General features: G+C 39.3%; 1 protein-coding gene across 1 annotated transcript in view; it reads left to right on the plus strand.

Annotated features, from left to right (window-relative positions):
* Positions 1 to 7,566: 7,566 nt before the first annotated feature.
* LOC117399578 (sickle tail protein-like) overlaps positions 7,567 to 13,694 on the plus strand; it is a 242,430-nt gene continuing 236,302 nt past the window's right edge. Inside the window, exons 1-2 of the mRNA XM_059023171.1 lie at positions 7,567 to 7,741; positions 7,866 to 7,947. Of these exons, the coding sequence (XP_058879154.1) occupies positions 7,875 to 7,947 (73 nt within the window). The 5' untranslated portion in view covers positions 7,567 to 7,741; positions 7,866 to 7,874. The remainder of the gene's footprint in view (positions 7,742 to 7,865; positions 7,948 to 13,694) is intronic.

Below are 13,694 nucleotides of genomic sequence, written 5' to 3' on the forward strand. Positions count from 1 at the left end.
TACTTTTAAATGTAAGCATATAGGAGAGCAAGATAAAGATAAGAAGGTATAGAAAAAACAATCAACCAAAGTATGGCAAGGGCATGGAAATATGCACAGGGAAAGCATGGTTAACCAAACGTATTGAACGGCTTCCTGCATCTTCATTGAGGACATTCCAATCCCATGAGGGTAGCAGATCTCATTTTCTAATTGGAGAGATTGTAACCCTTCTCAGAGATCCCTTGCATAGCAACAATGACAATGTTTAAACTGGTAGTAGGAATAGTTATGTTTTAAATTGCGAGGGTTAAAACACTAAAATATATATTTTTAGATATATGGCAAAGGAGAAGCAAAGGGCGGTTGCTGATGACACATGTAAAGCTAAGGCTCTGTCTGGACAGGCAATCATAGGCATGTTTCTGAAGACTGCTTTTTATTCCTTGATGCACGTGAATTTGGGTCATCCCATAGTACTTTCTAAAGGTCCTCATATCACATGAATCCAATATTGTGCATCCAATATTATCAACAATCATACAGATATGAGTGATGGTATGCAGAACCACATTAGAATAATATTAGGAGCACTTAAAACATGACTTCGGCAAATATGTTTCCCCTCCAGCAATTTCAGATACCAGCCAGAGCACATAGAAAAATTGATAATGTAGGCTTGTGTACAAAGACAAGTATATATATATATATATATATATATATATATATATATATATATATATATATATATATTGTATTACGTAGCATTATATTGCATTTAAAAGGCTGTAATATATTTCCTGATATGAAAATTAAATGATCATTGTTTTGATAATTTAAAACTAAAACTAGTGAATTTATTCAGCTTTCCTTGTTAAGGGAGCTTGTACAGTATTATTTGTAAATCAGCCGCTTCCTTCGTGATCTCAACAGAAATCCTTCTGATAAAATCCGACAGTACTTTGCCCTGTGACATAATATGGCTGCCATGTTGTGGGAATATGGATTTTTGGTTTTCGGATGATAATTACTAAACTCTTTGAAACATTGGCTATAGTCTGTCAGTACACAACATTATTTTATGATTGAGTAGGTCAAGTTCAAACTAGGATATACAAGAAAAATGAAAACGTCAAAAGCCAAGGTTGTATGAGCTGAATGTGTTAATGACCATGACATCGACCTCTGACCTAATAAGACGGCCATGTGGCTAACCATATAGTCCCTGCTCTGTGGATAATTAAGGATGATTACAGTCTCAAGTGCTACCATCCAGCACTTCAGAACAAATACACCACATATAACGTAAGGGTATTTAGTAAGTCCAATACATGCAGTTCTTTCTTTCTTTCTTTTTATAAATGTGTAAATGTAATGCTCATAACTGGTGAGGGTGGATGATAGCACTGGCTACAGTCAGTCACGGTGCTGGCAGTGGCCACCAAAGTGCTCTGAACTGCAGCTTACCTCAGCCCTGACCCTCTGCATTCAGTCCCAGCAGAGTGTAATGAATATCCACACTACGTTTCTGGGATGAAAGAAGCAGGGCTGTCAGGGCTCCAGAGTGAACCCAGCCTTTATACCACCTGATACTTTAAATCATGGTGGCTATCTTTGCATGCGTTTTTTTGGGGGGGTTATTTTGTGCTGCATTACTTGTGCCCACTGAGCCTCCATTCCAGGGCTTGCCTGAGGAATCTCCAGTCTGCAGAGCTGTGCATGACATCTCTGTATTTTTCAGGCTTCCTGATTTTTGTTTTTATTTATTCATATTCTGCCATCCAATGTTGAAATTGGCATGAGGAGATCTTAATCGTCATTCTCAAAAATCTATCCAATACATAGGTTACATGTCCAACCACCTGAATATAAAGACCATCTTTAAAGACTACAATTGACTGGGTATACACAGCGTTATACAACTATGTTATTGTTGCCGTGTAATTATTTTCCACTGTTTGCTTCAGCAGCTCTGTGGTTGCTATTTATGCATCCCATAATGTTGACAGGATTGCCACACAGACTGCTGTCGTCTGTCAGCACATAGCACAAAAGATTATTGTTTTCGAAAACTGGTTTGCAATCAGAGTATTTTTTCTTCTTCTGATAAAATAGTACAAGTCTCTGTTTTGCTTGTGTGGTCCCCCTTACTTTCCAGTGAAACAGAATGTCTCGTCCTGTGTATCGACCCTCTTCTTCTCATTCCCAGCCCCTCTGCAGCCCCACACACTGTGCATGCAATGTGGAGATCTGTCCTCCACCTGCGTTCAGATCTGGGAGTTCCAGAATGTCTGAACATCACTATCCCAACTTTGACATTGAAAACGTGGGTTGATTTCTTGCTGTGGCTCCCAGCATGAGCCTGTAAAAGAACTTATTTTAACCTGCCCAACAGTGGGAATCTAATTGCTTGCTGTCGTCAGAAAATGTTTTGCCAGCATGGCCTTGTGTATTACTCTCCCTTTAATCAAGGTCTGGCACTGCAAGCTGGAAACTCCTTGTGGCAAGGTTAAAGACGGTAAACAGTATTAACAGGTGTGCACACAATTTCATGTGGTAATACTTTGAATAATTTACCATTTCTTGTCAAACCATGTTCGATTTTTTTTTAATGCTATTCTTTGAAAAAGTCCTTAATTTTAAAGGAAATTTGGTGGACCAGGGAAAAGGCAAAGCTGTTCTGCTGGACCACACAAGCGAAACAGAGAGTTGCACTATTTTATTGATTATGAAAAACTACTAATTAAAAAAGGAATAAGCATGCTTATATTTTGAATATAGTTCACTGTAAGTACAGTAAGGAGTGCAAGGGTAATGGTGCTGTGATGATACTGGAGTCTACCAACAGGTGGCAGCACTTGTCGCTCCTGTTAAAGTCACAATGTGGTGTGGATTAGCCAGTGCATACTGATGTCTTATATTAAATAACATCCCTCCCTGATTGTACAATTTAGGCTAAGCAATCGATATCAATGTGAGCGAGTGCTCACACAGTGGTGTGCCGTCCGGAGCTGGGTTGAAGAGAAAGTTCTGGAATTATTCTTTGTGCAGAAAGAATGGGATCCTAACTTAAAAATAATTAAGACATGGCTTTAATAACACCACGAATAAATCACGTACTCATTTCCACCACACAGGATACGGACTCTGTTTTTAATTAGTCGTATATTGTACAAGTATAATTGCAGTCTGTAAATTATTCAGCTTTTAATTACAAGGGACAGTGCTCCTCAGTTTTCTTTTTAAAGATTGGAACTTAATGTTTGTGGATTTCAGATGGCAACTAACAATGCAAGCTGAACTCACTGGAACTGGAACTCACCATTATCAATGTAGATAAAAAATGTATTTTCCCAGTGAACATCAAACATTATTTTAAATCTATTAGACATTCATAATAGCAGTTCTCCCATTTGTTTCTATAGCCTTAAACAGCATTAATGTTCTTCAGCAATATTCAACATTATTAAATACTGCAGCACACCATACATAACAGTATCATTCATTAGAATGGGGGCACATCTTTGATGCCCAATTTACCCCCCTTAGACGCATTGCTCACTAAATATCGAGGTATCCCTAGATAGGTTATCATCTCCTCTTTGCAAAAACACTACAGATTTTAGTGAGCAAGGCATCTAAGGGGGGTAAATGGGGCATCAAAGGACGTGCCCCATGCGTTCTGTATAGGTTATAATGGGCTACACTTTGGGGTGCTGCTGATCGTGGGGTACGGCTTGCTCACTAAAATCTTTAGTGTTTTTTACAAAGAGGGGGTTATACCCTATGTAGGGATATCTCGATATTTAGTGAGCAAGCCGTCTAAGAGGGGTAAATGGGTCATCCAAAGACGTGCCCCCATGCGTTCTCTATTGGTTATAATGGGCTACACTTTGGGGTGCTGCTGATCGTGGGGTACGGCTTGCTCACTAAAATCTTTAGTGTTTTTTACAAAGAGGGGGTTATACCCTATGTAGGGATATCTCGATATTTAGTGAGCAAGCCGTCTAAGAGGGGTAAATGGGTCATCCAAAGACGTGCCCCCATGCGTTCTCTATTGGTTATAATGGGCTACACTTTGGGGTGCTGCTGATCGTGGGGTACGGCTTGCTCACTAAAATCTTTAGTGTTTTTGCAAAGAGGGGGTTATAACCTATCTAGGGATACCTCGATATTTAGTGAGCAAGGCGTCTAAGATGGGTTAAATGGGGCGAAACAAGCGGGTAATATACGGTACCGCTATGCTGCTGATACTGATTTGTTATTAATATTTTCGGGTTTTTTTTTAAAGAAGGAGCGATTATTTTTTAAATACTGTCAATATATTAATTGAGTAAGATGTGTAAGTGAGTTAAAACACACAGAAAAAGGACACGCTGGTTTGTCAACTGCATCGCAAATAAAGAACCGGGAATAAGTAACCAACTTCGTTCCAGGTGGTAAAAGAATCGGCATTTTAATGTGAAGACGCTAACTTCTGTAGCTGTGTATATCGTTGCGTGCAAAATAAACAATGGCAGCTGAATATGCCAAGTCGCCAGCATTACTGAGATCCACAATCCTGCAGTTTTTATATTTATCGCGTAGTTACTAAATAACAGGAAGCAAATGTAATTGTGACAAATTAAGCATAATTATGAATGCACTGCAGCTCGTATATTATGTGGCAGAAACCACCAGAACTTTAACCTGCTATACATTTTTTTTAATTTAATATTTTTATAATAAAATTTTATGATATAAACATTTAAATAATAAACATTTAATACTAATCCACTGCCGTCTTGCCTAGCACAGCATTCAGCTTTGTATTTACCTTTTCACACGCGTGGAAGTCCGGGAGTGTCTACTGAGCGATGTAACCACATTGGTCATGTGATATGAAAAGCCGGCCCTAGTCTGCTTTTCGTTCATATATATGTAAAGGCTGGCCCTGGTCCCGGATTGCAGGCCCAGGACCACATCGAAACGGCGGCCTAAATCTGGGCCAGTCTTTTCTTTCTTTGGAGCGTTCACCTATGAGAAAAGGCCCTGGGCCACCTCAAATCGCAAGTGTGAACTAGTTCTGACTCCCAGTGCTTATGTTTCAGCTCAGCACTAATGACACCTCACTTGCCTCAAACAAAGTACCGGTATTAGAGCTCATTAGCTCATCATTTATTGTCACAGATCTCAATGCAGCAGTAATATTTGGTAGCACTAGGACACCAACATGTAGCTCTTGAATGTAATACCACGTGGTTCAAACTCATCTTGAGGATATTGGACTGTAGGGCTCAAAGAAGGTTAAATACATATTGTGATCACGCTTGAGAACGCTGTGCTCAAGCTCAGCTGCAAGGTGGGAGGATGTTTCCAACATAACCAGCCCAGGACACAGAGGAACAAGGAATTGATAAAGTGGGGTACATTTGACCTTGTGCTGAAGAGATGTGTGTTCTGTGTCTGGAACAACATTGTAACTCACACCAGGAAATTGAGAGCGTTTAGATATTGTCAGGAAAACAGAATGTAAGCACAGTTCACAAAGTGCAGCTTCACACACAGTTAGGCAAGATATTTAAGACAGGCACTTGAGAGTGCGAGTGTGTAAAGTTACTTGAATCCTCGCCTGACGACTTGTCGTACCTGAGCTTTCTCCTAGAACATTAGGTAACTGATAATTATCCGATTTCTGTTTATAATTTGGTGCAACATTGTGTCTAACGATAAAAGTTGAATCTATATGTGTGTAACTTTTGAATATTGGACTCAATAAATGTAAACTTACTAACATAGCAATTGGTATTGTGCACACTCATTCGCAGACATCCCATTTGTTTCCTTACACAGCTACTGTGTTTAGCTGCTCGTTTTCATTTTGAATGTAATGAACATTGTTGGAGAGCTGCTGAACAGCAAGAGCTGGGAACTGTAATACAGCTTTCTGGTTTCTTAACTGGATACCTAGTCTATAAAAACCCATTACTGGTTTACAGAAATAGTTTAAAAAGCAATCACTTGACTTACAAATGTACAGTAATTGGACTTTAAATGCACAAGAACAAGAACCATTTTATCTTACCGTTAAACAAATTAAGAGGCTTGCATGCTATAGCAGTGATGAAACATGACAAAACTTAGAACAAATCCCCTCATTTGTCTTCAGTGTACATGCAGAGCCAATGCTGATATGATGGAAACATGTATTGATCTGAATCCCTCTGATGTTGCTAACGGCTGTAAGATGTTCTAGTGTAATGTGTTTACGTGTAATTGATGCTGTCACCCTTACATTGGCATTGTGAATCTCTTATCCCGATACAGATTTTTATAACAAATAAATAGAAAATGCACAGACAGCAGCCTGTCACAGGTTAATCCACAATCCTTCCCAAAGCCTGTCGTTTCAGTAATACGCTGCAATAGACCCTTTAACCCGCCACATGAGAATGGCTTGGTTTAATCTTACGGTTATTTTGATGTATACCTGTTCAATTGACATGAATGAACTTCTTTCAGGGCTTATCGACTGGGCTCGGTGGGATTCTAAATGTTTCTGCCTGGATGCTGAATGCATGTGAAAAAAAACTGGCTGTGACTTTCAGCAGACACACAGCGAGGGCAGCAGCATGCAGCCCTGTCCAATGCATATCTAAGAGCACTCTGGATTTCATAGGCTGGTACTCTGGATATTTATTCTCGGGGGGCCTGTCTCCACTCTTTTCAGCAGGATTTCCCGCAGAGATTTTTAAGAACCCTGTGAGGTTATCTGACATATTAAATTTGTGCACACCAAATAACTAACTGTATTACTTATCTGCTTTAACCATTTAAAGATGGGGGTTTTGTGGCCTGTCACCAGTATTCAACATCACTTAATCAACGTTTCATTTTAGACTGATGAGCGGTTACATTGCAAACTTAGTCCAGTAAATATCATTAGGTATTGTAACCCCTACTCCTACCCATGCATGTGTATGTTTTCATGCACTATAGATTAGAGTACATAAATCATTCACGATTGCAGACAGTTTCTCCCACTACCATATCCAATACATAGACCTTTATACTGTGTTAAATGTACAAGAGATATGCTTAATTTTACTTGATCAGAAAAAAAAAATCTTTCTATAATGTACCCACGTCAAAACCTAGTTAGGGATACAGCAAATCTTTTTTTTGTTTGTTTTAAGGCATTGACACTGAATTCACGTTTGTTCATGAATACGTGCTAATTAATTACTTTTATTTACTTTATATTTAGTATATGTTTCATAATGTTTTGTTGTACTTTTGTTTTTTTTTTTAAAAACGAAGGGAACTTCACATGTGCCATTTTTATTCCAGAGCATTATCAGTAATGCAAGATGAGCCCCTGGTGAAGAAGCAGTTGCTTACAAATCTATACTGATATGTTTTTAATCATCATCACTGATATAAGCGGATAAAATATTACAATGCAAATGTATTCCTGAGTATGTACAGTACCTATTATCAACAACAGAAAAGCAGCTTAGAACTATGCTGACGTAATTCCCACAGTCATGTGAAGGTTGAAGTTTTTTTTTTTTTTTACTGGACTCAGTCAAACATCTATATCGTTCGATTATGCCACAGTCTTTCCGCAAAGCACTGACATGCCTTTGGTCCCATTCTCACCCATCAGGTGAACGGAAAAACGCTGTTTCCGGAGACGATTGACGGTGCAGTCACTGCAGTCTTGGCATCAGAAGAAACTGCAACTCTGACAGAAATAGCAAGCAAACGGGACAGCGAGCGAGTGAGTGAGCAAATGGTATAGCGCACGAAGAAGAGGCGTTTCCTAAACGAAACTGTTTTTAAATGCTTTAGTTTTTGGAACACTGGAACGCAGTTTGAGAGATAACAGAGCTATCTCTTTAAAGGTGCTGGAGATGTCTGGGAACCGGGTGCAGTTTGCAGAACTCCCGCCCCAGAGCGAGCGGAAGGGGAGCCTGAAATTAACTAGTAAGAACTTTTCATTCCTCTTGACTTTGTGCTTCTGCTGGGTTAATACAATCACGTTCTTGCTGACCTTGTAATGCGATAGCATGAATTTGCAGAATTTTTGAAATGTGTGTAAATGAAACTTCTTTTGTTTATTTTTAAAAAAAATGTTATTATATTATTATTATTAATTTATTACACGCATTGAACGTTGTGGTTGATCAATTTATATAGGAACATCGCTTCCAGATGTTGAGCCTGGTAGTTCCTTCCTAACATTTAACGAAATAATCTATCAAAGGTGTAACCTTGTGAATATGACATACAGAAAACAAGAGGGGGTACTAGATTATTATTTTAAATACGCTGTTCCCCAACCTGTTGCGTTTATTTATGTACAGTCAAACCTGTATCCAGAGACCACTCAAGGGACAGTCAACAGTGGCCTCTTAGCACAGGTGGTCTCTTAAAAGAGGGCCCATACATTTTCTATGTGTCTCTGACATGCCTTCCTGTAATTCTGTGTGTATATTAAATGCACTGTAAAAGACTCCAAGACGGAATATGAACATAAGGAAGTACTGTAATTGAATCACATTCATTTAGATAATACATTTACAAAGAAATTATTTTGTGAAAGCAGTGAATATGTCCAGTTCTACTTTCCGTTTCAAAATGTTCTGTAACTGCGTCTTTCCAACGCCAAATTTTTCTGCATTTTTTTTCTTCTACTTTCTGTCGTTCCAAGTTCAGTAACTTTAATTCTGTCACCTAGGGTTTGGAGGACCTTTCGTTTCTCCGTGTTTTCTCTCTTCCTTTACAAGAAAGCTTTGTTTTATAGTTTTATTAATTACAGATACAAGCCCGCTAAAATGGTTGCTTAATATAGGTTTGAGTCATTGTTGGGTAAGAGAATTGTGGTCACTGGTCGCGTTAGACAGGTGGTCGCTTAATACAGGTAAATTAAAGCACAGATATTACTGGGAGGAATTTAAAGTGGTCACTTTGACTAGGTGGTCTCTCAATAAAGGTGGTCGCATGAGCAGGTTTGACTGTAGTTCTCTTTACAGTAGAAAATGACATGTGAGCTCATCTGTTATTGCATTTGGCAAGGCTGCTGAAGTGCCCCATAGATGTCAACATTGTACTTTAAAGTAAATAGCAAATGAATGACTTCAGCTGTGCTAAACGGACATCGTTATAAAAGTAGAACATTATTGTTAAAGACTTAAATATTAAGTATAGTTTTCTTTTGCTTTTTTATATTTTATGTGTAGAGCGGTTTTGACCTGAGTTCACAGTTGTGTTGTTCTTAAGAACATAAGAAACTTTACAAACGAGAGGAGGCCATTCAGCCCATCTTGCTTGTTTGGATGTTAGTAACTTATTTATCCCAGAATCTCATCAAGCAGCTTCTTGAAGGATCCCAGGGTGTCCGCTTCAAGGGTGCTTGCCTTAACAATATGTATCCCAGCCAGTGTCTTTATATAATAAAGGCCAGCGTCATCTAGTAAACCGGTAGTAGTCTAGTATTAAGTAGTAATATAGTATTAATGGTCAAGTTTAATTGTGTATTGCTAACAACACACAGCTGTGCACTACTGCAGATGGTGTGTTGTGTTGTCAGCAATACAAAATGGAACTTTGTATAAAGACGCTTTCAGCCTGATTTTCAGAAGGGGCACATTTAGAGCAAAAATAGAGGTCGCAGTGCATTTTCACAATGACTTTTTTTTTGCTCACTAATTATACGCCTCTATTTTCAAAAGGATCAACGCCCTCACAAAGCTCTTTTGAGAGTAGTTTTTACGACCCCTGTAATTGAAACGGCAATTGATTTCAGGTGCCTTAACAAGCTAATTAGTCACAAATAAATAGTCAAGACTTCCATTCCACTGCCTAACACCGGGAAAGCGCACAGGGAGTCTCAAACGGAAAGAAAAGAATGAATCCAAAAGAAAGGGAAAAGCGCCCCAAGTTGAGCTCTTGCTTTTTGGCAAAAGGTCTGGATCAAGGTCTGGATCAGCAATCGATGTTGTAGGGGAACAGATGGAGGGCCACCGACTCCAGCACACTTTACAGCATTGGAGATGAAAATTCATCCCCTGATCAACGCAGTCACTATATCGGGGATACACGATGGGGCCGATCTAATGGAATCCGAGGGGTCAAGAGACGAGTTGCCTGACGCAGGTGAATATATAAATTCTGTGTGTGTTAAAACCAATGTAAAACATAATAATGTTTTCAGTATATAATGTCAATTATATTCACAGGCAAAAGTAAAACCATGGATACTGGACCTTTTTACGGAAGAAAGCAAACTTTTTTTATTGTAAATGTTAAAACATGTTTAGAGTTTTTACTACCTTAACTGCACAGCATTGCTTTGGAGCAACAAAATAGAGGGAGGGGTAAAAAGTGTTGATAGAGTGTTGATAGAGTGGTAGGCTAATACATAGTAACACATGTTTCAATAGTATATTGTGAGAATCTTTGAATCATGCAGTATGCATATAGATCCATTCTTTCATCAAGCCCTGCGCTGCCCCCATTGCAGCAGAGCCCTGCGCTGCCCCCGTTGCACCAGAGCCCTGCGCTGCCCCCGTTGCACCGGAAGCCCTGCGCTGCCCCCGTTGCAGCAGAGCCCTGCGCTGCCCCCGCTGCACCAGAGCCGTGCACTACCATGATCTCTGCTGTATGACCTGCCATCGAACATCACCAGTTTCCTTCTACATCCAAACGGGGTTGTCCCCGAGGCAAAGGCAAGGCACTTGCTGTGGCACAGCGGAGGACCACCAGGGAAAGAAGCCACCAAATGGTTAGAAGAACAGTACTTTACATGCTTGTAATCAATCAATATGCTATATTGTTGCTGAAAACTCAAAATAAAAACTGTTAAACACTAACGTTTGTTACATATCTGTGTTTTACCCAGGTCATATGTTAATTGTTAGAACTGATTATATTTTATTTATTTATTAGCAGACGCCCTTATCCAGGGCAACTTACAATTGTTACAAGATATCACATTATTTTTTACATACAATTACATTATTTTTTACACATTATTTTTACATACAATTACCCATTTATACAGTTGGGTTTTTACTGGAGCAATCTAGGTAAAGTACCTTGCTCAAGGGTACAGCAGCAGTATCCCCCACCTGGGATTGAACCCACGACCCTCTGGTCAAAAGTCCAGAGCCCTAACTACTACTCCACACTGCTGCCCTAAATAATTATTTACGTATACATAACTAAGGTAAATGATCATACTTGCTACGTAGTGAAGAATTCATGTGCAAAACTTTATAATGCATTAGTAAGACCTTACCTAGAATATTGTGTTCAGTTCTGGTCACCTCGTTACAAAAAGGATATTGCTGCTCTAGAAAGAGTGCAAAGAAGAGCAACCAGAATTATCTTGGGTTTAAAAGGCATATCGTATGCAGACCGGCTAAAAGGATTGAATCTATTCAGTCTTGAACAAAGAAGACTATGCGGCGATCTGATTCAAACATTCAAAATCCTAATAGGTATAGACAATGTCGACCCAGGGGACTTCTTTGACCTGAAAAAAGAAACAAGGACCAGGGGTCACAAATGGAGATTAGATAAAGGGGCATTCAGAACAGAAAATAGGAGGCACTTTTTTACACAGAGAATTGTGAGGGTCTGGAACCAACTCCCTAGTAATGTTGTTGAAGCTGACACCCTGGGATCCTTCAAGAAGCTGCTTGATGAGATTCTGGGATCAATAAGCTACTAACAACCAAACGAGCAAGATGGGCTGAATTGCCTCCTCTCATTTGTAAACTTTCTTATGTTCTTATGTTCTTGATGATCTGTTGACGTATCTGCCTTGCCTGTGGCATAGGGTTGTGTAGGATTTCATCATTGTCATCTATGTCCCCTGGTAACATTTCCTCTCTGTGATCCAGCGCAAGCTCCAGACCACGCTGAGTGGCAATATTGTGCAGCATGCAACACACCACAATGATCTTGCATACCTTAGCAGGGTTATAATGCAACTCACCAGTAGATTTATGTAGACATCTAAATCTATTTTTCAGAATCCCAAAACACCTCTCAATGGTGTTTCGAGTAGAAATGTGAGCACTGTTGTATTTTGTTTCTGGATCTGTGTCTGGATTTAACATTGAGGTCATCGGCCATGGTTTTAGTGGGTATGCGCTGTCACCTGCAAACATACATTTAGTAAGATATTAAAACAACTTCAAATGCAATATGTTTTTCAGAGGACACTCTGACAAATACAACTTACCTAAAAGCTTAGAAACCCCTGTTCACATTTTCTAAATAAACTACTGTTCTGTAGAATGAATGAATCATGGCTGTGATGTTGATCTGGGTTTAGTGCTGGCCTTTGCCGACAGCTCCGGATCGTGTTAGCCATCTAAACAATAACAGACAGTATTTTTAGACAAAACAAACAAAACACTCACGATTAACAGCACAGAGTTCCCCTTTTGGTTCAAAGTTTAACCATTCACAAAGGAACAGATAACCTCACTACGTCCCCTTAATATACCATCAACCATGACCCCTTGGTTAATGAGCGCGTCCAATCCTCTAATCCGCAGATGCCACAACGTTAACCTTTTGGGTCAATGATTTAGTGTACCATAGCTCAGTCCCCTTTCTAGATGGCCAACTTCCACCTAACCCTGGGAATGAACTGTCGAGCAATCCAGTCCAGGGTACTCTGTTCCCTTTACTCAGCACCCTCACAGGTCGGGAAGGAGATCTGACACCAAGAATCATTCGATCTCTGTCACAATACGGAATTTACATTTTGAGCCATCTGTTGAATACTGATGAATACAGAGGAAGCAACATATTTTCCACTTCCATTATTATCTAAGAAATTGCATTTATTAGCTGTTGAAAAACTATGAATGCAATTCACTGTTTAAGTTTTGTTCTTATTCACTGGTAAGGCCAAAAATAAAATGTATCGGTTTCTAGTTGCAAGGGAAAAAAATGAGGTTAGGGTTGGAAAAAATCCCCCAAACTACTTGTTGTAGCTTTACTACCCTTTACAACAACCACTTTATAATGGGCTTCAAAATCTGAGGCAGGGATAAGAGGAATCACATTAAAAAGTCAAACTATCTTCCTCAACTATAAAATGTAGATATAGTTAATTGTACTCATATTTGCTTTTTCGTCAGGTATTCAATAAATCAATTAATTAATGTATATAATATAATTTGTCACTCATTCATGGCATAGACGTTTTTACAGCTGTACTGGTGTACCAAGGCCACAGGGCCTCAGTACGGCAGTTAAAAATGTCAGTGCCCCGGATGAAAGGAAAATATTCTTCCAACTGGCTTTTAAAGCACTCAGTGCAGAAGTTAAAGGTAATTGCTATTGACTGGTACTTAATTGGAAACTGAGGGAAGGACAGCTTTTCTTGTTTTGAAATCAGTTCTGAGTACGAGTAACAAGTTAATTGTGTGCCAGTCAACTTGTCTGTATTTGTGGGACAGTTCTGCAGATGAATGTAGAATGATTAACTCCACATGCATATGCCAATTGTTGGTACTGAATTACCATCAGAGCTGCCTCAGACATAGAAGGAGAGACTGAATCCCATGTTAGGGTGGTTGACTGTAGGAACATTCAAGACCTGGAAGCGCTGATGGAGGCTCAGCAGCGGAGAAGATGTCTGAACCTGGGGTTCCGCATTTTGTGTTAATAAATAAAATAAATGAAATACAACATGTTTTTATAAATAT

Source organism: Acipenser ruthenus, chromosome 4 (genome assembly GCF_902713425.1).
Source record: "Acipenser ruthenus chromosome 4, fAciRut3.2 maternal haplotype, whole genome shotgun sequence".
NCBI lineage: Eukaryota > Metazoa > Chordata > Actinopteri > Acipenseriformes > Acipenseridae > Acipenser > Acipenser ruthenus.